At 36.7% G+C, this 27,458-nt stretch overlaps 1 protein-coding gene across 1 annotated transcript; it reads left to right on the plus strand.

The window, feature by feature from the left end:
• Positions 1-18,475: 18,475 nt before the first annotated feature.
• LOC125809358 (uncharacterized) lies at positions 18,476-19,555 on the plus strand. The gene is made up of 4 exons (XM_049489014.1): positions 18,476-18,829; positions 18,920-18,972; positions 19,054-19,218; positions 19,327-19,555. The coding sequence occupies exons 1-4, from the start codon at positions 18,476-18,478 to the stop codon at positions 19,553-19,555; spliced, it is 801 nt and encodes a 266-aa protein (XP_049344971.1).
• The last annotated feature ends 7,903 nt before the right edge of the window (positions 19,556-27,458 follow it).

Consider the following 27,458-nt stretch of genomic DNA (forward strand, 5'->3'; position numbering starts at 1 on the left):
AAAGTGCTGACCGATTCTGACACTAAGACTGCCCGATACCTTTTCCTTGATAGTTCGCTGCTCCATCAAAGAATAATTTCCAGCCAGGGTATGCTTCAGAAATATCTTCACCCACAAACACTACTTCTTCGTCGGGAAAATAAGTCTTGAAGCGGTTCATACCCTTCATCAACTGGATTTTCCGCAAGATGATTAACCAAGGCTTGCGCTTTTATCGCTTCTGAGTCACATACACAATATCAAATTCAATCAAAAGCATTTGCCATTTAGCCAACTTCTCAGTCAGTATCGCTTTCTAGAAAATATATTTCAATGGGTCCAACCTGGAAATAAGGTATGTGGTATAATAAGACAATAATATCTCAACTTCTGAGCAATCCAGGTTAAAGCACAACATGTTCTCTCCAAAAGAGTGTAACGGGCCTTATATGGAGTAAATTTCTTGCTCAAGTAATAAATGGCTCTCTCCTTCTTCCCAGTTTTGTCATGTTGACCAAGCATGCATCTAAATGCGCTATCCGAGACAGACAAATATAGCAACAGTGGACTTTCTTCCCGTAGAGGAACCAATACTAGTAGGTTGGACAAATAGTTCTTGATGGCATCGAAAACAGTTTGACATTCTCCGGTCCACTTGGTCAAACATCTTTTTTCAACAACTTGAAGATTGATTCACACACCACGGTGGACTGAGGTAATTCTTGGAAAACTCATCACCTCTTTCTTGGTCTTTGGTGGAGGTAATTCTTGGATCGCTTTGATCTTAGAAGGGTCAAGCTCAATGCCCTTTCTACTGACTATAAATCCCAATAGCTTGCCGGCTGGCACTCTAAAGCACATTTGGCAGGATTTAACTTCAAATTGTATCGACGCAGGCGATTAAAGAATTTCCTCAAGTGAGTCAAGTGATCCGAGCTCTCGCAGGACTTGATTATGACATCATCTACATACACCTCGATCTCCTTGTGAATCATATCATGAAAAATGGTCGTCATAGCCCTCATGTAAGTACCATCAACATTTTTGAGACCAGAAGACATCACCCGATAATGATATACACCCCAGGGCGTGATGAAAACTGTCTTTTCTGCATCTTCTTCATCCATAAAGATCTGGTGATAGCCAGGATAACAATCCACAAACGACTGCATCTCATGCTTAGCACAATTATCAATAAGAATGTGAATGTTTGGTAATGGAAAATAATCTTTCGGGCTAGCTTTGTTGAGATCTTTGTAGTCAACATAAATTCTGATTTTTCAGTCTTTCTTGGCAACCGAAACAACGTTGGCTAACCATGTCGGATATTGCGTCACTTTCAGTACTTGAGACTCGATCTGTTTGGTAATCTCCTCTTTGATATTTAAACTCAACTCAGGCTTGAACTTCCGAGTCTTTTGTTTTACTGGACTGAAATCTGGATTAATCGGTAACTTGTGGGACACCATATTCGTACTCAGCCCCGGCATATCTTTGTAAGACCAGGCAAATACATTAATGTATTCTCTAAGCAAGCGGATTAGATCCCTTCTTTGAGATTCCGTTAGATGGACGCTGATTCTTTCTTCTTTAACACATTCCTCATCTCCGAGATTCACAGTCTCAGTTTCTTCTAAATTTTGCTTGTGTTGACTTTCAAATTGTCAAAACTCTTCGACAACATGTTCGGGTACCTCATTTCTTCTTCATATTCCTCGCACTCATCATCACCTGCCTCATTTTGTTCACTCAGTTCATGACATGACATGACATGACATTGACAGGTTTTAAATTAATATTACTGAAATTATAAACAAACAAAGTTAGAAAAATAAAATATAAATAGATAAGTAAACAATTTTTGATAAAAAGGCTTTCATTTAAATTGAAAAACAAGAACAAACTTTGGCCACGGCCAAGGGCCATTTTACCTTTTTAAACATCACAAGGAGATTTAAAAACTTTTTAAAAAAAAAACTGCATAAAGGGTAGGTCTCGGGCCTCTTCCGGACTACCACCGATTTTAAAAACAAACAAAAGCACATGTCTTTTCTACCAAGCTGCACGGGAAATCAAGAGCGGTGTGGAGGTCTAATTTTGCAATTGCTCCTTAGGTTCTGCATCACGGATGTCCGATGTCCCAACCTCTTCCTCGATGACCGCATCAATCTCCTCAAAAAGGCCCAGATTCCTTCCCCGAGAACATCATCATTGACATATCCTCGCATTGGGAATGACTGGTACAATTGTGGAATTGGCCTGGCCAATGCTTGATCAACACTCTTGTTCTTCATCTCTGCTTCATCATCTGTGGGGACATACCCCAAACCGAACTTTGCTCATTTGGCGGGAATTTGGATAGACTCAACAATTCCTTGAAAGTGCTTCCCCAATCCGAAACCTGGTTCGAAACCTCTTCGGAGCATAACACTAGCAATCATCTTCTACACAGAAGGCACAGGAGGCTGTGGAGCCAGGTCATCACCGGTGACATTTACCAGCTCCACCGTGTAGAAATCACAAACTCGAGATATATCATCAACGATCGGTGCATACCCATCGGAATGGCTCCCTTCCTCATAAATGACCAATTCCTGGTCCTTCCAAACAAATTTCATTAGTTGGTAAAGGGTAGAAGGCACAACCCCAACCATATGGATAAACGGTCTTCCCAGATGCAAATTATAACTGGTGTTGATATCCAATACCTGGAATTCCATGTTAAACTCCGCAGGACCCACATGAATACCCAAGTTTACCGCACTCAATGTGTCTCTTTGCACTCCATCAAAAGCCCTCACATTGACTTGGTTCTGGTGAAGCTTTCCCAAGTCAAATTTCAGCTGTCTCAGAGTCGAAAGTGGGCAAATATTGAGACCAGATCCGTTATCGACCAAGACGCGATTAATTATCTTGTCTCGACACATAATGGTGGCGTGCAGAGCTTTGTTGTGCATCTTGCCTTCAAAGGGCAACTCTTCGTCACAAAAACGGATTCGGTGTCCTCGAACAACTTGGTTTATCATGGCTGTTAGATTATCACTGTTAGTACTCACGGGTACATAAGTGTCATCTCATCAAAGCTTGCTTATGCAGTTGTGAACTCATCAGCAGAGCCCACACAGAAATCTGAACTGGTGTTTTCTCCAGATGTTTCACGATCGAGTAATCTTTCGGTTGCATCTTTCTCCAGAACTCCTCTGTTTCAGCTTCACTAATTGGCCTTTTAGACTGCTATTTCTTCTGCACTCTCTGTACTAACTCTTCTGGTGTGTAACACCTGTCGGATTTAGTCATACCCTGGGTAACAACCGTTTCAATCACGAACTTTGGTCGGTCAAGAGTTTCTCGTGGCACCAAGGCAACAACCTTCTCTGGTGTCAGAATCACAAACTTTTTCTTCTCTCTAATGCTCAACGAGGCTACAGCCCTTTCCAGTTCATCAGGAGCGACCGGAACTATTGCATTTGTCACGCACCAATCATCATCTGTCTCTATCATATTGATAGTGACGCCTCCATGATTTGGCAAATGATTACTATTGACATTGGGCGCGACTGTCTAAAGAGAGACCACGTTCTGGTCAATCAGGTCTTGGATCTTATGCTTCAGGTTGATACAGTCTTCGGTATCATGTCCAACACTGTTGGAGTGATATGCGCACCTCTGGTCAGGTTTGTAAAACTTTGAGCTAGTGTTAACCGGTTTGGGCCCCACTAAATGAATATATCCTGTCGCAGTTAATCGCTTGAACAACTTTGTTTGGCTTTCAATGAGCGGAGTGAAAATTTTAGCAGGTTTTTTCTCAAATCTAGGACGGGGGGATTGTAATTTCCTTGTTGAGGAGGAGGCATTTGACGATAATTTGGAGCGTTTGGACGGGGGGGCTTGATATATGTGATATGAGTTGGTTTGGTAATTTAGTTGTGGAGCTTGGTAGTTCGGGGGGTATTTTGGTAAAATGGAGCTGGAGTTTGGTACATTGGGGGAGGCATTTGGTAATTTGTCTGAACGTTGGCACAGTTGGGGGTGACGTTCCGGTAGTAATGAGGTGGAGTTTGGTAGCTAGAAGTGGGAGTATTTTGATAACTGGAAGGAGGGGTATTTTGATAATTGGTGGGAGGGGTATTCTGGTAATCAACATGTGCATAATAAGCCGGGTATGAACTCTTTGAAGGTCGATAATGACCTTGGTATGGTAAGGATTTCCTTGGGGTCTTCTTTCCCTCATAAGAGATAGAAGACACATCTTCTCTTTTCTTCTTCAACAAACCCGAGGATCCGGGCGAGGCAGCAACACGGGCAATCTTCCCGGTTCTTAATCCATCTTCGATAGTCTCGCCTACTTTGACTATCTCAGCAAACTTTGCTCCAACGAGCAATATGATTCTATCATAATATTTGGGCTTTTGAACCCTCACGAACACTTCGACAATTTCCTTCTCAGACATAGGAGGCTGAACTCTAGTTACCTCTTTTCTCCGTCTGTATGCAAATTCTTTGTAACTTTCATTTGATTTCTGCTTCATTTTTTCCAAGGAATAGCGATTAGAACGATCTCCACATTTTAGGCAAACCGTTCGATGAAGTCCTTAGCCAGAGCATTCCAGCTAGGCCACTATCTTGTCTCATGCGATGTAAACCATTCTAGAGCCTCTCCACTCAGACTTCGGCTAAAAAACTGCATTAGTAAAGCTTCATCTCTTCCAACTCCCACGAGCTGGTCATAGTAGTCCCTCAGGTGTGCTAAGGGGTTCCCTATTCCTTCGAAAACGTCAAACTTTGACACCTTGAACCCTTCCGGGAGGTCCAAATTTGGATGAATGCATAAATCCTCATAACTCAAACCGGCGACTTCAATAATACACTGTAACTCTCTCATGGCCTTTCAGATCTCTTCCTTCATATCCAGCTTGATGGCCTCTTCCTTTGACCTCCACTCTCTTTCTCGCTCCTCATACTAGTCGATCTCAGAACCGTTGGCGTCATGCTTATTGGGGACCGGGATTTGGAAAGTGGCTTTTTGTGGTAGGGGTGGAGCAATGGAGGGACTTTGGGAATTTTGAGTGGCTTGGTAGTTTGAGGGAATGTTTGGGGGTTGGTATGTTGATTTTGGTGACGGAGGGAAGTTTGCGGGTTGTTAACATTTTGGTTTTGAGGGAGTGGACCAGTTTGGAGGTTGGCATTTTGGGGAGGAAATGACACTTGGAGGTTGGTATTTTGAGGAGGGGTGATTTATGATAAGAGGCAGAGGCATAATGGGGATTTTTGATGGTTAGGTCAATGATTGAGGGATTCTGAGCAGGACTGGAGGGTGGATTTTGAGCTTGTTCTGTGTTCGAAGGGGGAAAGTGAAGTGGAGGCCTTCCATCTGCTGAAGCATTGAAAGCAAAACCCGAATTAGGCAAATAATGCCTTCTCTGCATTTCGACCCTCATTTCGGTGATCTGTTGCATCAACTGCATGATTAGCTCGTTCTGATCAGCAATGACGGGCTAAGCCACGATCGATAAGGCCAATCTCTTCATTGTTATCACTCATGGCTGCTTTTCCGTTCCGAGAACTTTAACTGAGGAAGGAATCTGTAGGGCCTTTTGATCTGGTGAAATAGGGGTGTTCAGCCAGCTTGTCAACACAGATCAGTTCTAACTACCTGTAGAGGAAAACAACCCAAAGGCAAATAAGTTAGTTTTGATTCAGGATAAACAATGCAAAATATCACATAGAGGGCATATAAACACATAAGAGTTGCTTTGTTTAAGAACATGTTAACCCACGAATAATCGGGGACTGATTTTTTGAACAAACAGGAATTTGCTCGTTTTATTTTGAGGCTAATGACTCAGAAAGGTTAATTGCGTTGAGCTAAGGTCTTCTTGCTGCATCTCTCGGCATCTGTTGATGTGAATTCAATGTTTCCTTGTAGTATGAAAGGGGGGGAATTTTTTTAAAAAAAAGATAGGGGTCGGGCCTTGAAAGGTTGCCTACGTATCTCCAAAAGAGAATTTAGGCCCTAAGTAGTTCGAATACAAAAACAAATTCTCATTTTCATTCATGCATTTCTGGTGATTACAAGGAAAGTAAAAAACAGACATTAGAGCTCCTAAAAGATAAAATGTGCCTCCATCCGAGCTATTCTTCTTCCGATTGTCGCATTAATCACGGGGGGTAAACTCAACTTGGATCCTCCCCTTGTTAATTAGGGACTCCAGATCATAGCGAAACATGAGGCATCTTCTAATGCTATGATCTGTGGTGTCATGATAGGGGCAAGGTTTCCAAACTTCATCTCCAATAGGATAGAATGTTTCCTCATCCCTTTTGATAGGGGCAAAGACCCCCTTTCGAACTAGCTGCATATAGATATCCAACATTGTTCTCTTGAAAGGTGTGAAAGAGTGATAGTAAAACATGGTATGCTCCGTGACCGGTATGTTGGGATATGGTTGGTCATAGGTAAGGAGAGCGTTATCACCCCATATATAGGGGATTCTCCTAATCTTGATCAGGTTGCGGATCGTGGTCTTAAGCTCTACGCATTCCTCTATTGTGTGCCTCTTTTGGTCTGGATGGTAGGCACATGTTTTACGTACATCCCCCGGCTCTACTTCAGAAGTCGTTCCCCTAAGGGGTTTCAAGATACATTTAGCCAAAATATGCTTGTAGATGAGAGCACATGGAATGACTTTTGCTCCCACACTATATTCTTGCAAATATGCTTCGAGGGTGATTTTCTCATTCCCTTCTTTCCAACGTCCCTGGAAAGGAGGCCTATAGATAGTTTCCTCATCGATATCTTCTTCAGTAGCTCTAGGGTGAGTGTCTTCGGAACTATTGATGTTGGCCTCTTGGTTGAAGAAATAGTACTTTCCACGTACCTTTTGAAGCCTCATGGTTATATCATTGTTGAAGACATCATGTTCCTTTCGCATAACAACCGTCTCCTCGTTTTTGAAAGCATATCTTGCCATCTTAGCCGCTAACTCCGCGTCTAGTGCTGCAATTTTAGCTTGCGCAGCTGCCGTGGCTAGTTCCACATCTATTCTTCTTTCTCCCATCTCTCGAATCTCTTTCTTGAATCGACACAGTTTCATCCTTAAATCCTCATTAGTCGTCTTTACCTCGACATTCTTACTTTTTTCCATCTTAACAACAATTTTACCTTTCCTGAGATAACAGAGCAATGTTTGAGATTTGGTGGTGGGATTTGATTTTAACTGAGAAACTCAAGACTCGGGGAATTTTGGTCGGACTTTTGGTAGTGACTTCTGTTTAGCATTGTAGGGATTTTTTTTCCAGAAAACTTTGAAAAGGAGTGAGTTAAAAATATCCTCATTCAAAGCAACAAAATCACATAAACAGTTAAAGCACACAAGCATATATCGCTTCCTAAACATATATGTGACCCTTTTGTGCCAAGGGTAGGCCTAACGATTTTGAAGGATGTATTGCGTCATTTGAAACAAATTGTTTCACCCCCCAAAATAAGATTCATAAACAATAGTGAAATAATTACAAAGTTAAGCAAAGGGATACATCTTTTAGGGAAGGGATAAACTACGAGTACAATAACATCAATCTCATACAGGGGAATAAGATCACTAAAAGGCTGAAGGTCCCGCTTCTCCTCTTTCTTTTTCCACCTCTTCGCGAATGAGGAACTTGCTAGTTATCACATGCAACTCGGCGAACACAGCTTTGGAAGACATCGATACGCCCTGGAAAGTGTTAAGCTGATCATCTAAGTTCGAATCCAACATATCAGGCAAGCTCTCGCGTTAGCTACCTCTTGTGTGGCAGAGACTAAGGCCCTTTGGCTTTTATATTTTCGATGCTGGAACTCTTGTTCCCTACACATGTATTCTTGCTCCCTACGTTGAAATTCTTGCTCTCTCTTTGGTCTCATTCTTAGTGAAAATGGTAGGCCTGGATTTGGAGCCTTACTTGGACATTTTCAATCCGTCAGCCTGTGCGTGGCGTCAGGTCGAGTGTACCACATAGATCATATTGCAACCATTTTTTGTATTCGTCAACATACCCAACTTCATATCTGTCTTCGACCATGCCCTCCCTTAGATTGATCCACCCGGCCCATTCATTGAGAATTTCCTTGGCATGAGGTATCTTGTCGCACCCGTTGTATTCAAAGACGTAGCGGCTAGTGTCTCCTTTGAAATGTAGAATTTGTGTTCTACTGAACTGCCGCATTATCCTACTAGGGTTGTAGGGTCGTACCCCTCTAATGCCAGGAAGGATTAGGAAATGACACTTAACTCCCTGAACAACTATTTTTTCTGACATGAAATCTTGAAACATCCATTGTACGTTTTCATCTTTTATGTCGTGGAAGACTTTAGCCCATGCTTCCCTCGTGCTGTGGATCTTGAACCTTATGCTCAGATGTAACTCGTAGTGGTCTAGGTGGCTTTCTTTTTGTGGTTCAGACAATTTCTGCTCCTGAGTCTCGTATGTCTTCACTAGATGTTTAGACATCCACCACTGCAGCAAGATATTACAACCTTGAAAAAATGGAAATCCATTTTTGCATTGACCTAAAGATCGATATATGTCAGCCACAATGATCGGGGTCAGCTTGAAGTATTTCTTGACTTGTCCCTTTTTACCAACTCCCTCAAAGATGGCGTGAGTTACCATGACAATCCGAGTATCAATTTCGTTCCCTCCGTCCTGAGGGAATACCATTGTCCCTAAGAGGCATACGTCAAATGCTAAGGTTTGAGTTTGACACCAATTACTGCGACTGAGAAACTCATTTGGGAAATTCTTGTAATAGTTCTCGGGTCCCCATCGTTCGTAGAATTTCACAAACGGAATACTCGGGGCGTCCAGCCAGTCTGCATTTACTAGTAACAACATGTTTTTCAATTCTTTGCTAGTCGGCTTATCTGGTAGCAAAATGTGATGATCTCGATGATTTCTCCTTTTCAGGCACACATTCCGATGTTGTCTAGACAATCTTTGATCTCTTCAACAATTGGTGTCATTTCGATATCTCCGAAGCAAAACACCATCCTCTTATCATCCCAAAATCGAGTGACCACCTCAATGAACCTGGGCCAAACATTCAGATTCATTATCGATGGGAGGTGACCCAAGTAAATGGAAAATTCTCTTTTCTGATAAGCATTAAGATTGTACCACCATACACGAAGGAGGTTTGACGTCTCGGTGACCATTTTGAAACTCAAGGGTTGTTTGTCATCTACAAAAACATACAAAAAATTAGATATTCTCCAAATCCAAGACACAACAATTTGTCAAACAACGCATACATCCTTCAAACACGTAACTATGAACGTCCGTTCGGGCCGTAGGCCCTTTGAACTCAAGGTGATCTTTTTAATGGACCAACACGCCTTAGGTATCGGCTCATCTTAGGCTAATACGCTAAATTTTAGGGATTTGGGTTTGCTCTACCCTAGTTTGACTAAGAGTGATATTCTTTATACTAGATTGGTAACCCAAGAGGACTACTTGGGCTGGGACAGTTAACAACAGTTAACAACCGTTAACTATCCAGTAGCCAACTACATTCGTAAGGGTGACCCGAGAACAACTTGGTTAACGAACGACTACGGCCCGCATAATCGTACTTTAAGTGAAAAATAAAAAAAATCGTTTGACGAAATAGATGATATACATGCAATGACAGTATAATATCACAATTTAAGCAAATAAGGCACATATGAGACAAAACAATTCAACAAATATTAGCAAATACTCAAAAAGGTCAAGTCATTATGGTTAGAACCTAATTAAATTCCCAGCAAAATAAGGAGGACCTGTATATTGACAAAGCATATTTAATCCTAAGGATAGAGGGCACTTACAGTAAAATTACTCAAAAGAGTAAGAAATAGAAAATTATAACCAACAACAACTACAGTACACAAACTAGTACCAACAAACATATTATTAATAACTACAAATATTTTTGTAAATGAATTGAAACACCAAACAATAATTTAAGTCAAAGCTAAGAGGTAACTTCAATAATACCTATCTTTATGCATCTGTAGTTAACCAATAAATAAACATATAAAACTTAGAGATTTACCCGCGTAATGAGAGACATCCAAATTAGACTCAAGTATTAATATCCTACCAAAGATTTAGAGGTAAACTCAAAGGAAGCATTATATGAGAAAAGACATGGAGAACTATTTAATAACTCTAAGTTAAGACACCTAAAAAAGGGAATACTTATGACTATACTAAAATAACAATCATGAACTAATAAAATATATAAATCACGAACATGTTAAAATGATAAGACCAAACTCATTTTTTATGCAATAAAGCTACTACTCTTTTAGATCAAATCATAAGATAGGCATGAAAATCTACAACTTAGAGTTTCTTAAACATGATAACTAATAGAAATAAATGGCAAAGATGCAATGCTCGATGTGACAGTAATTAAAGAGTTGTCTCAGAATAATCAGCGGGCTAAAGCAAATCATACCAGACTACTAGATTCAACATAAGTGATGAAATTTTATTTTCAAAATATACCAAGATAAAGATGTAACATGACATACATAGCAAGATCAAAGTGAAACAATATGCATATGCTGCTATGAAACACTCCAATAGACCAAAACACTACCAATACAACAAACCAATATGGTATTTTTATAATAAGTTTCGGAAACTAAATCCTCACCAAGCACAGAGCATTCAATATCAAGATAAAAACACAATAATGACTAATCGATTCACACCACCCATAACAATCCAACTACAAGCTAGGAAACTAAGCAACGAAATCAGAATGAAAATAAATTATCTTTTTCGGAGCAGCGAACTGAGATAAGACGAGCAGGAGAGGGCAGCGAACTGAGATAGAGGGCAGCGAACTGAGATAAGACGAGCAGGAGAGGGCAGCGATTCTTCCACCAAAACACGATTCCGAGAAACTTGAACGAACAAGACAAAAATGAGCGAGAGCCAAGACTGATCCGAACAACTTTAAAGATTTTTGGTTTAGATATATTTCTTCCTCTCAACAATAAGCTAACTCTTAATATTTTTCTCCCAACTTTTTTTTCCTCCCCACCCCAACAGTAAAGAATGAAGGGATATAAATACAAGGGAAAATTTGGAAAATTCGAGTGGGAAAAGGGTAGAGTAGGAATTTGAAGCTCGAACTCGCAATTCAAATTTTTCTCCCCAAAGAAAGTGGAAAAGTTGTTCTTGGTACAAGATTTCAACCAAAATCCCATGAAATTCGGATGAAAAAAGATCAAGGTGGGTGGCTGTTGCAGAGAAAGTTGTGGGAACTGTTGGATATTGACTTGTGAGGGAGAATAAGATGTGTACAGGGTCATTCACGTGTGTTGTCGCTGTCTGGATTCGGCTCGCTTCGCTGGAGCTGGGTTTCGTTCTGTTCAAGTCACGATGAGGAAGAAAGAGAATGGATACAAAGGTCGGTTGGTGTACTGTACGCTGCTGGGTGTTTTTTTTTTGGAATGGGTCGGTTGTTGTTGTTGTATATTGTATTGTGTTTGGGATGGGAATATTGAAAAGCTCCCAATATTGAATTGGAAAATGGGCTGTTGGGATTTAAATTGGAATGGGACAACTGAGTTCGGCCTAACATGGTCTGAAAATTGAATTGAAGACAAGGTAAGGAATTGGTTAGAATTGTAATTAAGAAAAGGGCCAAAGAATTGCAAATTTGGCCCGCTTAAGTTAAAAACTTAACCAAATTGAGATAATCAATTAGTTCGGCTAGAACTTAAATGAGATGAATTAATATCATTAACTAACGAGCTTCTTAATTTTAACAAAATAAAATAAATAACTCAATAGACTAATGACTCAAAATATAAACTACTAATTTAGACAAAATTAATTTAATAAAATACTTACTAAAATTAAAATCTTTTTGAGATGGTTTTCGAAATGTTTATAAAATATACAAATTATATACAAAATTATATAAAACATATATGTTAATTTAAAATTACAAAAAGTGATAAAACTATTTAGAATAACTTGCAAACTATATTTATTATTATTTTATTTTATTTTTTTGAAATTTTATAAAACTAATTATTTTAAATCGTTTGAAATTGAAGAAGCTCAAAATAATTAATTTCTATTATGGAGGTACGAAATTGGGTGTCAACAATCAACAATCGCAAATATAGATAAAATAAATACACAAACAGTAGCTAAAAAGTAATTTAAAAAAATAATACAAACACACTATCACAATTAATTGTTATATCTATAAGAAAAACATAATGAATATGTAGACAATAATAGTGAAGACAATAATGAATATTTATACAAAAGACAAGAAACAAAAGGGGGGAAATCAATGTTACTGTTTGAGTTTCATCGGAGCTTGAAGCTCTTTGGCTTGCCGTTCACTGTGCGAGCTCTAGGCTCTTCGGCATTGACCGGAAACACCTGCAAAATAAATAAAATGGTTAAAGAGGGAAGGGGAAGAGGACTGGTGGTGGTCAGAATTGGGTCTTCTTCAGGCGGTGATGGGTCTGGTTTGTTGGTGGTTTTGGTCGGGTTTTCTGGTGGTTTGGAGGTCGGTTTTGCTGGTAGTGAAAAGGGTCTGGTGGTTTGTTTCAAGTTGAAGGTTGCTGGAGGATTTTTGGTGGTGGTTTTGACGGAAAAAATGGAGAAGGGTCTGGTTTGGTTGTTTTTCGGCGGGTTTGGAGAAGGAAGAAGGTTTCGATATTTTGGTGGTGCGATGGTGGTGTGTTTTCCGGTGGTTTGGAAGCTAATCGGAGAAGATGGAGAATGGAGCTGGTTTCAAGTTGGTTGCTAGTTGGTTTTCTGGTTGTTTATTCAACAAGGGTGGTGGCTGGTTCATGGCTGCCGAAAAAAGGAGAAAAATGAGTGGACAGAAGATAGGTCTGGTGGAGAACCTTGTCACCGGAAAAAGGAAGACAAAAATGGGGGTTGAGTTTGTCGGAGCTTAGCCGAAAATAAAGAAAAACGAAGGGCTTTTTGCTGGAGAAGGGGAAGTTGGTACTGAGGAAAAAGATCTGATCTTTTGGGGTGACAGCTATTTGGAAGGATAGAAATAAATTTTAGGGTTTTCTCTTTAGGAAATTCTTACCTCTTCATTTTTTTACCTAGTAAAACTTAAATAGGAAATTGTTGTACAATGGGCTCAAATCATGGGTTTGAGATTGTGGCACAAAACTGTTGGTTAATAAAATATCTGTGTATGAAATCTTATTCATATTTGAATGAATTTTTAGATTGTGTAAAATATCAAACTTAATACTAACAAATGTAACAACAAAAATGAATATTAAAAAAATATAATGAACGTAACTAATGACATGTAAAAAAATGTAATTTAACAAAACCAATGCTTTAATCAAGAATGAAAAAATATTTGAACACATTCAATCGGCTGTGACAAGAAATAACGTAACTAAAATTAACTGATAAAGAATCATAAATTTTGATAAGTAAAGATAGTTATCAATAACTTATTTAAAATTATAAAAAAATTATTTTGAATTATTAAATAAATAAAACTTAAAAGTTATGAATTTTGAAAATGTTATGCCAAAATTGGATGTCAACAATCTCTACTTACAAAAAAAACTCTTGGATGCCAAGTCAAGTAGTATATACCCCTTTTGAGTTTCTGAGTACCTCATATGAACTGAAGCTTTTGACCTGAATGCTAATTTGTCATTTCTGATAAGACTTTAGCAAAGCACAAACATCCTAACACCCCTGTGTCAGCATTGGCTTATTTTCATAGAGCTTTTCATAAGGAGATTGTCCTCCTATTACCTTACTAGGCATCCTATTTATCAAATATGCAACTGCAAGCACATATTGACCCCAATATTTCAAAGGAATGTAACCTTGAAACCTTAATGCCCTAGTAACTTCTAACACATGTCCATGCTTCCTTTCTGCTACTCCATTTTGTTGTGGAGTATAGGACAAGACCTCTGATGTACTATTCTTCCTTCTTTAAACATTTTTTCACACATATAATTTACAAACACTGTCCCATTATTAGATCTTACCTTCTTTACTACTTTACCAAACTGAGTACTAACAAACTGCAGAAAATATGACAAAGTAACACACACATCTGACTTATATTTCAATAGAAACAATCAGGCCATTCTTGAGAAATCATCAATCACGGTAAGGAAGAATCTATTACCATCAAAAGTAGGATGTCTGTATGGACCCCATACATCCAAATGAATCAAATTAAAACATTCAGTACTCTTAATGCTACTACTTGGAAATACAGCTCTTGTTTGTTTTGCACAAGGACATACACTATATTTATTTAAGGCTTTGTTGACAACTTCAGGACTAACAGAAAACAACTTATTTAACACATGAGAAGACACGTGTCCTAGTATTTTGTGCCATACATTCACCTTTTATTGTACCTGACCTTGTGTAAGATTCTTCAACAACAGATACAACGCATCATCTTCTTTACCAATCTCCCTCATCTTGGCAGTATAAAGTTCTTGAAACACACAGAAATGTGGAAAGAAAGTGACTGAGCATCCTAACTCTTTTGTCACCTTGCTGACTAACAACAAATTATATTTGAACTCTGGAACATGAAACACATTTGTGATTACACTTCTTGGGGAGATTGGAAGACACTTCACCATTAGGCAAGCTGACAGGTTTTGGATCCTTGACCTTTACTATAGACTCTTTAGTTAACATCCCAATATTATAAAGCATATGGTTGGTGGCCCCTGTATCTATAATCCAAATCTCACTATGTTCAGAAACTAATAGAGCTTTACTTGCTGAATTAGCCTGAACTCCATGAGTTGCACTGCCTGATATGTTGGCACATCCTTGATTTTGGTCAAGCATCTGCAAAATTTGACTATATTGGTCTTTGGTGAAGGTGCAGCCTTACAGATGGTTAGCACTTTCATATGCTGCACTAGAGTATTAGCTTGTGATTTTTGATAAGTTTGACCCTAATCAACAACATTAGTGTTGAACCCATAGTTGAATGAAGTTCCATCAGACACCCCATCATAAGTATATTTTCTTGTAGCATTAGACTCATTTCCAACCATGTAAGCATTATGACATGCTCCATTAGTCACTTTTCTCTTTGACTTGAAATCAGGAGGGTATCCAATCAACTTATAACATTGTTCTTTGGAGTGCCCATTGCATCTGTAGAAGTCACATACAAATCCCAAGTTCTTTTTGAACTTGTTATATCCTTGGCCATTTGATGAACCTCCAATTCTTGAATACATTGTCAAAGGATCAACCCCAGTTGAATAGATGGAGTTCAATCCTATATTTACACCACTTGAAGTCAATTTTTGACACTCATCATTCACTACATAGTATAGGCTTAATTCACTCCAGGAAAAGGACTCATCAACAAAATTTGAGTCCTTGCCTGTACAAAAGACTCATTCAATCCCATAAGGAATTGATAGAACTTTTGTATATTTAGATGCTCGATAAAACCTCTTGATCTCTCACAATTACACCTAGGAGATGGAACTAAAGTATCATACTCATCCCACAATCCTTTGAGCTTAGTGAAATATACAGATACAAAATATGTACCTTGTTGAAGTGTGGCAATTTGTTTATGCAAACTGAATGTTCTTGATCCATCCAATCGATCAAATCTTTCTTTCAAATCACTCCAAACCCCTTGAGCAGATGATGCAAACGCCACTTCTGCTAATAGACTCTTGGACACAGAATTTAGAAGCCAAGAGAGAACAATGGCATTTACCCTTTACCATTGACACCCTAATTCTGCACTCACATTCTTTCTTCAAGTTCCATCCACCAATCCAATTTTGTTTCTTCCAAGCAATGCCAATCGAATGGATTGACTCCACAATGCATAATTATCGATCCCAAGAAGTTGAAATGAGATGAGGCTAACCCCACTGACATCAGCAGGACTCAATAACAGAGGATGATTATAATCCAATACTTGACTTGCAGGCATAATCTATGTGGTATTTCCATTACCAGGAACTTCATCATTACTGATATCAGTATCTTGGCCACCATGATCCTCCCTTTGTGCCATTGATTTCACTTTTTTCTTTGATTTGAATCGCGGAAGCCTGATGAATTCTACAGAATCTGAACTTCAGAAATTTGCTTCTTATACACTTGATCTACTCAGACTTCGATCGATGCTCTAATACCATGAAGATTTACAGAGATTACTTTAGAGGAAAAAAAAGTTATACTTCATAAATTTTGACAAGAATTGAATGCATTACATAGAGCTAAATAGAAGCTATTTATACATGTACTTCTTCTTCTACTTTTAACTATAAAATGTAACTAACTTTCGAACAACTTTGTAACAGACTAACTACCTTCTAACTGTAAACTTGAAGTGTAGTTTATGACTCTTTTTCCTAATTTCTGTCAACATAAAGTATACCAAAAAAATCTTGGATGTGGATCATCTAACTGACGTGACCACTATTGATACAACCATGGAGTCAAAAAATTATTATTCTAAGACCGAAGGGGAACCTCTCTCGTACCCGACTCTTCATGGACTCCTTGTTGGGAGTTTGACCTACTTAACAGTCACTCGACCTGAAATTGATCATGATATTAATATTCACAGTCAATTTATGTCTGATCCTTGACGCCTTAATCTTCTAGTTGTTCTTCGCCTTCTTTGTTTTCTTCAATTAACTGCAATGATGGTTTGCATTATATTCATGACTCCCCTACTCTCTTGCGTACCTTCTCAGACGCTCATTATGGTGGGTTCCTTGAGACTCATCATTCAACCACTAGGTCTTGTATGTTTCATGGCAACTCCTTAGGGGTCGTTTGGTGTGAGGGATAATACCAAATAGTCCCGGGATTAAATTATAGTACCGCTTATTTTGTTGTTTGGTTGGCAAGTTCGGGATAACTTATCCCGGGATTAATAATTAGTACCGAGATAAGTTAACCCTCTCTTTGGGTGGTATAGTAATCCCGGGATAACTTATCCCGGGATAAAATAGGTAAATGACAAAAATGTCTCTTTCAACCCTTTTGTTATATTACTTTTTACATTAATGAAGGGCATTTTTGTAAACAAATAAATTATTCTTAAAATTTATTATTTTGAATACAACAAACCAAACACTCAATAAAAAATAATCCCAACACAACTTATCCCATCATAACTAATCCCAACATAACTTATCCCAACATAACTTATCCCATCATAACTCATTTTCAAACCAAACGACCCCTTACGGTATTGGAAGTCAAAGAAATAAGGAATTGTGTCCAAATTATTGACCAAAGTAGAGTATTGTGCCATGTCAACTACTTGTAGTGAAGTGGTTTATTGACCAAAGACATACCTAAAGGGTTCTATTACCCCCCCCTCCCCCCCCCCACCTAAACTAATTAAAAATGAAATAAATACACCACAAACGCTGACATGACATAGAGAGTGTGCACAGTCTCTTGAAGGCAAGTGATGAGTGCACAAATTAATCACATGTCATTTTTTGATTGTGAACTTTATAATTAGTTAGTACACATATTTATTGATATTAAAACTTATATATATATATAATTATTTTTTATTTATTTCTTTGTAAAATATTTATTTTAATTTTTTTCCCACTTTAAACTTTTTTTAATTAATTAATTATCTTTTCACTTTTAATTATTTTTAAAAAATTATGTGTATTTTTTTAAAAATAATTTAAAAGTTACCTTTAATTTTAACATTTTAATTTTTTTATGTTTTATTTGATTTTTATTCACTTATTTTGATATCCGTTCAAAATTAACTTATTTTAAATACAAGACATTTGGAATTAAATTTGAAATCAAATCAAAACGAAAGACAAAGAAAATAAAATCAATAGAAAAATAAAGAGAAATAACAATGAATGAAGGTAAAAAAAAAGTTTTCAATGCAAGGTAACAAAATATGTATTAATTTAATTTAAATACAAGATAATTAAAAAATAATTTGATTTTTAAAAAAAAAAAATATTTGCATACGTGGCAGACGAGTGTGTACAAACACAACCAACTTGGGTGGTTGAAGGTGCCATGTCAACACAAAAGATGCACAAAAATACGAAAAAATGAGTTCAATGAGGTAATATGACCCTAGTTAAGTTTAGTCGTGTCTCTCTAATATCGGTCATAGTCTAGGGGTACTTGTGTCTTATCCATATAATTATAGTTTATCTCATTTTGAATCCAATTTATTCGACGACTATGAATTAAAATAAACATTTCACATAACCATTTAATTTTCAGTGTCCAAAACAATCCCTTATGTAACAATCCTTTATTCTAAGTTTTTCATTACGTAACAAAAGAAAAAGAAAAAGAAAAAAATAGATTTGGAATGAGAAGAGTATAAATGAAGTAACAGAAGAGATAACAATTTACAACTGAAATAACCAATTGAACTCCATAACTGACATAAGTTTTTTTCCCCTTTGGAAGAGAGAAAAAGATGGCGCAATGTCAATGGCAATTGAACTCTCAGAAACAAATTTCATGGAAATGCAGAGTCTCCATTAACAGAGTCACAAGAATTTGTTGTTTTCCAAAAAGATTGCAGATTGCTGAGTGTTGCAGAGGAACTTATACTTCTTTTCCACTTCCATTAACAACAACAAGAAGATCAATGGAAGAAGTGAAGTCACAAAGAAGCGATGAATACGAAATGAATGATTTGTGGAAAGTGAGAAGAGTAATTGAGAGTGAAGAAGAGATGATGGAAGTTGCTGCTATTCAAGCTGATGCCTTTTATGAACAAGAAATGATGGAAGTTTACTCCAATGATTTCTTCTTTCAATTCTTTAAGGTTCTTCACATATTTCCTTCTCCGAAATACCCATTCTTGATTTCTTCTTCTTTTTTGACTAATAAACTGAGGATTGTGGTGATTATGTAGGTTGAACAATTCTCAAATCTTTATTACAGACTCAAGCATTATGCACCAGACAGGTAAAAAAAAATCAAAACTTGCCAATTCTTGATCAATGTTATTCTTGTACTAAAAGTTCAGTTCAATTCTTGAGTAAATAGGTATGCATGTTTAGTTGCGGAGGCCGCCTCAAGTGATGAGGAAGAACAACATCTTGTAGGAGTCATTGATGCTACAGTGAATGAAGATAAAGATATCCTTCAGTACCTGCCGTTAGCATCAAAATATATCTATATTTCTGGGATTGCTGTATTGACCAAATTCAGGTCAAGTAAAATGAATTGATGTTTTGTTTGACATGGCGTAAAATACTAATTTTGAGTTCTGTACTGTACATTTTGCTGACAATTGCGCGATATTGATCACAATTGCAGGAGGCAGAAAGTTGGAACTGCTTTGCTTAAGGCATGTGATGTTCTTGCAAGAGTTTGGGGTATTGAATATCTAGTCCTAAAGGCTTACGAGGATGATTTTGGTGCTCGAAAATTATATACAAATGCCGGTTATAAACTAGTTTCAGCTGATGCTCCATCGAAGACAAGGTGGATTCCTGAAAGAAGACGAGTTCTTATGGTTAAACAGGTGTCACATGAATCAACTTGAAACGACTCAAATCTTTTAACAGTTTCGATATGAAATTAGAGTTCTGTAAAACTGTATTAACTGAATCTTGTGCTTTGTATTCAGAGTTACATAGCTAACAACTCTGGTTTTCTATCAAATACACGCATAGAAAGTGTATTCATATATTCGAGTTTGATATTGTTGCAGTCTAGTTTACAACTTCTTTACTGATTAGTGTGGTTAATAATTGCAAAATAGTGCTTACAGAAGAGGAACTTCCCGAAAAAGGTGTTGTGATTTGTGCATGGACATTGATTGAGTCTGGAATCTTAATGTAATGTCCTATTTCGTGAGAAATTGCTTTTATGATCAGTGATTTTGGTGATTATTTCGCGAACCAATTGTATGATCAGGATGATTAATTGTAACATGTTTGAAAACTTGGCGTCAATTTGGTCTAGCAAAATGTGTCTTGACCCTTGTCCCAAAGACAATGTCAACACCACTTTTAGCTTGCTAGATTGATTGAAGCATAGTGTGATTAGTGCAGACCGGGCATCACCTTCTTCATAAACACTGGTGCAGTATTTGTAGAGCTCAATTAGGTGTCATCATTAACTCCCTTAAACCACTCAACGAGCCTTGCTCGCGAGTTACCCAATAGAAGTATGCCAGTTTAGTAGCAAAACGACTTTTTTACTACCCTTATGACCACTCTCGACTAGGCTATCTGAAATGTCCTTTTTTTGCTTGATGTTGTTGAGCACATCTTTTACTATGCATATCAAAGGGGTTGCTCCAATGCCAATGCCTACTAAGTGGACCACGTCGTAGTTCTTGTAATCCTGTGCTCCATAAGGGCCATCAATCAAGAGCTTTGGCATTGATCTGTTATACATTGATATGAATAGACTTCAGGGGGGAAATTACTTGGAAATTTTCAGTTTTAGTATAATATGATCAGTCAACCAAAAAATTATAATGTAATGACAGGATAAATGAGTTTGATATTAAACCAAATGACAATCATAATCCTGGTCAAGAAAATAACAAAGGCCTTAATACGAAATCAGCCACTAATTCGAAACGGAAATTAATAACAAACCGACAATTCAAGTCATACTAAACAAGTAGTCTATAAAAGATGCAATTTTCACTTGAGAAAATAACTTTGTCACAAATACTCTTACTGCAAATTGCCCTTTGATGTCGTTGTCACCTGCATATGTAGGTTTAAGTAACATATACAAAGATTATGGGTGTCACAAATTAGACAAAAGTTAATTTCTTTTACAATTCTCTCAATTCTTAACTTCGTGTTTGTCTTAAGTCTTAACCAACATGGAAATTTCAGAAGCAAAAGTTCAGAAGCTTTAGAAAAAAAGGTGGTAAAATCAGAGATAACCATGGTAATTTCATTATGGCCTTCTTCATGGAGTGTATACCGTATCAGCAATATCAAAACAAAAATAAAAAATAAAAAAATTGTGTGTTCTAAAACTGAATTTTCCTTCAAAATGCTTTTTCTGGGAAATATTTTTCAGTCAAATCAAGTACACCAAAAAAAAAAATATTTTTCAAAAATTTATTTCCATGATACTAAGCAAAGTTAGATAGATCACTAACCTGATTATCGCAATAAGTTTGATCAAACCCGTTGCTTTGTTCATTAGGTAGGTCACAACTTGGAAGTTCCTGACTCAGGAAGAGAAAATCCACATTATCGAAATTCACATCATTGAGATCAAAATCAAAATCAAAATCAAAATCAAAATCGAAACACATATCACAATTTTCTTTCTCATTTGAACCAACTGCATCTGGTGCCGCGATAATATTACTTGAACCAGACATATTTTGTTCACTAAAATACTCCTCGAAATTAGCATTTGCGACTCCCAATTCATTCACAGTCACATTGCCAACATTTGTATCAGACATCATTGTGTTGTAGTCCTTGTGATCCCAATATTCCTAATAATGGGGCATGTTGTTGTTGCAGCCCACCACCAGCATTATTTTGGGAAGCATTGACCAAAATAAGCTATTTTAAAAACCAATTCACCAAACTAATATGCTTTTTAAATTTTTTACAAAAGTAGTATAAACGTACTTCATGGTAACGTTTTAGGTTATTTTTATTTTAAAAACTCAACGGACAAAAACTGACGGAGCTGACGACGTTAAATGAATAAACGTTACTGTGAGTAACGTTTTAGGTGTAAAACGTTACTCACAATAACGTTTATTGAGAATCCAATCACGTCAACCCTGCAAATGCAGAATCAAATCCTGCAAATTTAAAACGTTACTCACAGTAATGGTTTAGGTGTAAAACGTTACTATTTTACTAAGAATCCAATCACGGGTCTTCGACTCCTGCAAATTTAGAATAAATCCTGCAAATTTAGCTATAAAATGTTATTCATATTATGTTAAGTTCTTACTATAGCTTTAAAATTATTTTTCTAATTTATTAATATTATTTTAAAAAATCTCTTAATAATATGATAAACTTGACTTATTTAATTCATACTTGATGAAGTTTTGTGAATATTATTTTAACAATGGGCAACACAAGTAAAAGTTTTGTTCAATATTGTTGGAATATGCAAAACATTCCTTACAACAACATTTATTTTATAATCACATGTGGTCAGTTTAAAAAATTGAGGAATATGACTTTAATAGAGTGTTGTAACTGACAGTCACGTTTTTGAGGTAAAACGTTACTATTAGTCACATTTTTGAGGTAAAGCATTACTATGAGTAACGTTTTATAGCTAAATTTGCAGGATTTATTCTAAATTTGCAGGAGTCGAAGACCCGTGATTGGATTCTTAGTAAAATAGTAACGTTTTACACCTAAAACATTACTGTGAGTAACGTTTTAAATTTGCAGGATTTGATTCTGCATTTGTAGGGTTGACGTGATTGGATTCTCAATAAACGTTATAGTGAGTAACGTTTTACACCTAAAACGTTACTCACAGTAACGTTTATTCATTTAACGTCGTCAGCTCCGTCGGTTTTTGTCCGTTGAATTTTTAAAATAAAAATAACCTAAAACGTTACCATGAAGTACGTTTATACTACTTTTGTAAAAAATTTAAAAAGCGTATTAGTTTGGTGAATTGGTTTTTAAAATAGCTTGTTTTGATCAAAACTTCTTATTTTGGGCCGATAAAAATGGATTATTGGTTCTTAAAAAATTCATAGAGACTTTCTCTTAAAGTTTGTCATGACCCGAGTTACACCCTGGACGTGGCCGACACTTGAGAACCATTGTTGGTCCCCAAGCGAACCTTTATCATGATTGACTACATGCGGAAGACTAACTCAAGCATACAAAAGCTTAAAACTGAATTAAATTCAATAAACTCAGCTTTAAGATAATCTGAACAATACCCAATAGATAACTCAAAGTTTGTAAAAAAAAAAACTACTCAAGGAAATACATACTGAAAACTACTCAACTTTGTCTATCTATGAAGCCTCTATTATTACAGAAGGATATCGGGACAAGACCTACGACATTTCAAAACTACTAATTGTAAGATAAAGATGAAGTCCTCCGGCATATAAGAAGGCTCACCAAAGCTGACTGGAATTGCAAGTGGTAACAACGAAGCTTCTGTTGATGACCTTGAATACTTGTATCTGCATCATAAAAGATGCATGCCAAATAGCGTCAGTACATGGAATGTACGAGCATGTAAGGGGAATTCTAAAACATAACATAAGCTTGAATTGATGGAAAAGAAACATGCTTACCTCTTCTCAACTCAACTCAACTCCACTCAACTCAAGGAAACATAATTCAACTCAACTCAGAGAAATAAGACTCAACTCAATATTAAGATACTCAACTCTGGATACTCAACTCATGATAAAGAAACAATAAAAGATGCAATATAGGGAAAACTTTTAAAGCAGTAGATGGCAACTCAATTGTATGTAAAAATACAATAATAACTCAAATGTATTTAAGAATACAAAATAACTATGTGTGGGAAATTCTCTAACCGACAACCATCAGTATGAGCTGTGTGATGATACAACGTCTAGTCCACGCTGCCAGAACATTCCTATACTTTGCCGGGGTATAGGACCTACTACTAAGTGGATCCACTAGTCTATGCTAAAAAGCAATAAGGAATCATCTAAAAAGTATGACCCTTTCTACCCATGTTGGCTATATGGTTTATGGGGGCTGTGAGTTGTCTGAACTCTCCCCCATATCGGTGCTCAATATTACTCCCAAAATATAACTAGCTCATATGTTTAAAAACATAACTCTTTCTGTGGTTGGAGATTATAACTCAAAAATCTTTCTCTTAAAGGAGATGGTACTCAAACTGCTCAAAAATCTTTGGAAATTTCAGTTTCCTCCTCTTTTAAATGTGAAAACATTTACTCTTGGGAATACTTAGTTCCCATATATCATTTTAAAGAAAATAAACTCAACTCTACTCTTCCTCAAACTCAACTACTCAAGTCTTAAAACAAGTTTAGAAAAATTTGTAAAAGACTTCTCGAAATAGGATTCATGTCGAATTATGGACGTGAACGACTCAATTCAAGATTTTCAATAACCATACAAAGAATTCAATACTCGGAACTCAAAAACTCCAGAACTTCAATGATACTACTCATTTCAAGAATGCTCGACTCATAAGGTTCATGCAGAATTATGGGCATGAACAACTCAACTCAAGAACTTCATGGGTAACATGTACTATTCCCATGATTAAGAATATAATCTCAAAGGTTTAGGAACTCAATACTCAAGACTTAGAACTTGAAGATACTACTCCTCTCAAAGATACTCAACTTATGGAGTTCAGGCAAAATTTATAGGCATGAACGACTCGATTCAAGGGTATGAATACAAATATGGAACTCATGTATACGACTCTTCTCATTCTCATACTTACTCCCTCAAAACTTAGCTCAAATCGATAGTTAATCTCAAAGGATTCACAATTTAACTCAAAGACTTACTTGAACTATACTCGTAACTCTTTCTTGAATTTGACTTATGAATTCAAGAGTTATGATTCATGATATGAAGGATCTCGATGAAAGTGTAGACTCGTGAATACATTCTCCTCATTCTCATATTCACTTACTCGAGTCTTGGTACAAGTTATTAGAAATTGTAGAAGACTCATCAAAAAGACTCAAATGGACTTTCTCAATATGTACTCTCAAGATGTAACTCTTAACTCTACCTTGAAGTTGAATTATAAATTCAAGGTTATGATTCATGTTATGAATGATTTCTAGGTGTTTAGAAGTAGTTTAGAGTAGTTAGAATCAAAGGGGAATAAAAGTACCCTTTGAAAGAACTCAGACGGGCCAAACGACGGAGAAGGGGTGGGGGCAGGCGACCTTGGCGCACTGGGTGGCGCAGAGCGCCAGTCCATGAACTACAGACACCCTCTGATGGCACAATGGTGGGGAGGCGCACCGCCCATTACCAGAAAACCCCGACGAATTTCTTTGCTCGTTTTCTAATCCTAGTTCGCCTAGATTCGAATGGTTTCTTCTCCACTCACTTAGATTTGATTACCCAACATAAGTACACATCAATCTACTCAATACAACCCTCAAATCACTCTCTTTAATCTCAAGATTTCATCAAAACCCCAACAAAATAAGATTTAGAATGAAACTTCAAGAACACTTATCAAGAACTCAACATACCCAGACTTATGGATGAAATTCGTAAAAGAAACTCATGATTGACATGTGGGTGAACAAATTCAACACTATGAAAACTTACATATCTCTTACGGATCAAACCTTTGGCAAAAATTCGCAACAAAACTCATGAATTTCGACGAACGCCTTGAACTTTTCCTCTTTTCTCCTCTTGAACTCTCTTCTATAAAACCCTAGGCTCATTGGGTATGAATGAAACTGATTCTAATCAGTTTAGAACCCTAAATTATTATTAAAAATGATTTAAGCTGAAGGGGTAAGGAAAAGACCAAAATATCCCTCATAATTTCGAGTAACTTTTCTTAACTGGACATGCTGACTTCAAACAAGCATATGTCACTCATCCGAACTCGAAACTTATCAAACTCAGTGGTGTTGGAAAGATAATCCAAAGACCTTTCATTTGATATCTTATGAGCCACCTAACGCGTCCTGTATTGAAAGTTATGGTCATTTGAAGTTGATCCAAAACTTAAAAGAACTTGCGAATGACTTGAATGGATTCTCTTTAGATCTTTTTGGAACTCAAGGTGCTACATCTAGTGACTTTAACACTCAAGAAATTTTAAATTTCTCGGTAAAATCCTACTTACAATGAAGGATCGTTCGAGTTCAAAATTTCCTGGGGTGTTACAAGAAGGAAATGGTGTGCTTTGATACTAAGGTCGTTTGTGTGTTCCCAATATACTCATTCATTCAATGTACTGATGTCATTCGACCTGCATCTTTTTATGATGCAGATACATGTGTTTGGCATCATCAACAAGCGCTTCGCTGAGATTACTCTACACTCTATTTAGCTTTTGGTGGGCCTCCTAGCTTGTATTCTGGAGGACTTCAAATTTACTTTTTATTTAGTAGTTTTGAGATGTCGTGGGTCTTGTCTCGACATTCTTCTTTGATAGTATAGGCTTCATAGATAGATAGAGTTAAGGAGTCTTTCAATATTTACTTTTCTTTTAGATATTTTTGCAATTTGTTGTACTTATATTCTTGAGTATTTTATAGACGATTGAGTTGAGTATCCACTTTGAGTTTAAATGTTCATAAAATTATGTTTTTAAGCCTTTTATCACTTGAGTGAGTCTTCCGCTAAGTAGTAAGCCAGACCAAAGGTTTGCCTAGGGACCAACAATGGTTCTCGAGTGCCAGCCACGTCCAGGGTGTAGGGTGTGACACTTTTGCTAGATCAGAAAGGGTTTGTGTCCTGTCGTTTCGGGGTTTTATCCCATTTTTCTCCATTTTCCCCATTTTGAGTTTTGAAAAAACCCTTAGAGGCAATTATATAGATATTTTTCATGGTGAATCATTTGGGTAAGTCTTTGTAACCCTAAAACTTCAATTCTCTTTGATCATTTGTGGATTTTAACATTAAAAATTGATATTTTTGATTGGCAAATGGTAATGTTTTTCAAAAACCTGAGTTCTAAAGTAAAATGGCAATTGTGATTTAATTGGTTTTTCAAAACAGTTTTCATCAATAAATTCCAACTACCTCGGGTTACATTTTCAAACAATGATTTTCGAATTCAAACCTCATTTTCGGAATTGGGGTTTTGAGTTGATTTGACTCATTTTTCAAAGTGTATGATATGGGTATTGTGATTTATGGATCTTATTGTGATTACTAATTGAATTAGATTATGTGGCTTTAGACATTGTTCGGAAAGGAAAGACTCAAGTCGTGGATTAACTTTTGATTGAATTGAGGCAAATGAACTTCTAAACCTTGTAAAACTTGTAGGATCTTAAATTTTCCTTCATTGGGAGTAATGAGAATGAAGTTATGGGTTCAACTATTCCTTTTCTTGATCTTAATGAATAAAAATAAAAAGGGATAAATGAAATAGGCAATATGTTGATAGTTGTGCTTATGAATTGCATGTTGTGGACCCTAATTTGTTAATCATTGCGGACTTGAATTTCTTGAGTTATTATATCTTCCTTATGGTGTGGAATGACTTATTTGCATTGATTTCTGTGTATCATGATGAGACATGTGATGATTATGTCGAAGGAAAATGGTTTCATCTAGTGACATTATATAAAACTGAAGGGAAATGGTTCCGGCTAGTGATATTGTACCTAAGGATAATGATTCTGGAAAGTGATATTATATAAAGATGAAGGGAAATGATTTTGACTAGTGATATTGTGCCGAAGGCAAATTGTTCTAGTAAGTGATATTATATAAAGCTGAAGAGAAATGGTTTCG

Source organism: Solanum verrucosum, unplaced genomic scaffold, assembly GCF_900185275.1.
Source record: "Solanum verrucosum unplaced genomic scaffold, falcon-dt-bn FXZP01000062.1, whole genome shotgun sequence".
NCBI lineage: Eukaryota > Viridiplantae > Streptophyta > Magnoliopsida > Solanales > Solanaceae > Solanum > Solanum verrucosum.

Coding starts and splice junctions, on each gene's coding strand:
- LOC125809358 (XM_049489014.1), top strand. CDS start 18,476: ATGGCGCAATGTCAATGGCAATTGAACTCTCAGAAACAAATTTCATGG. Junction 18,830..18,919: donor TCTTCTTTCAATTCTTTAAG/GTTCTTCACATA, acceptor GTGATTATGTAG/GTTGAACAATTCTCAAATCT. Junction 18,973..19,053: donor AAGCATTATGCACCAGACAG/GTAAAAAAAAAT, acceptor TTGAGTAAATAG/GTATGCATGTTTAGTTGCGG.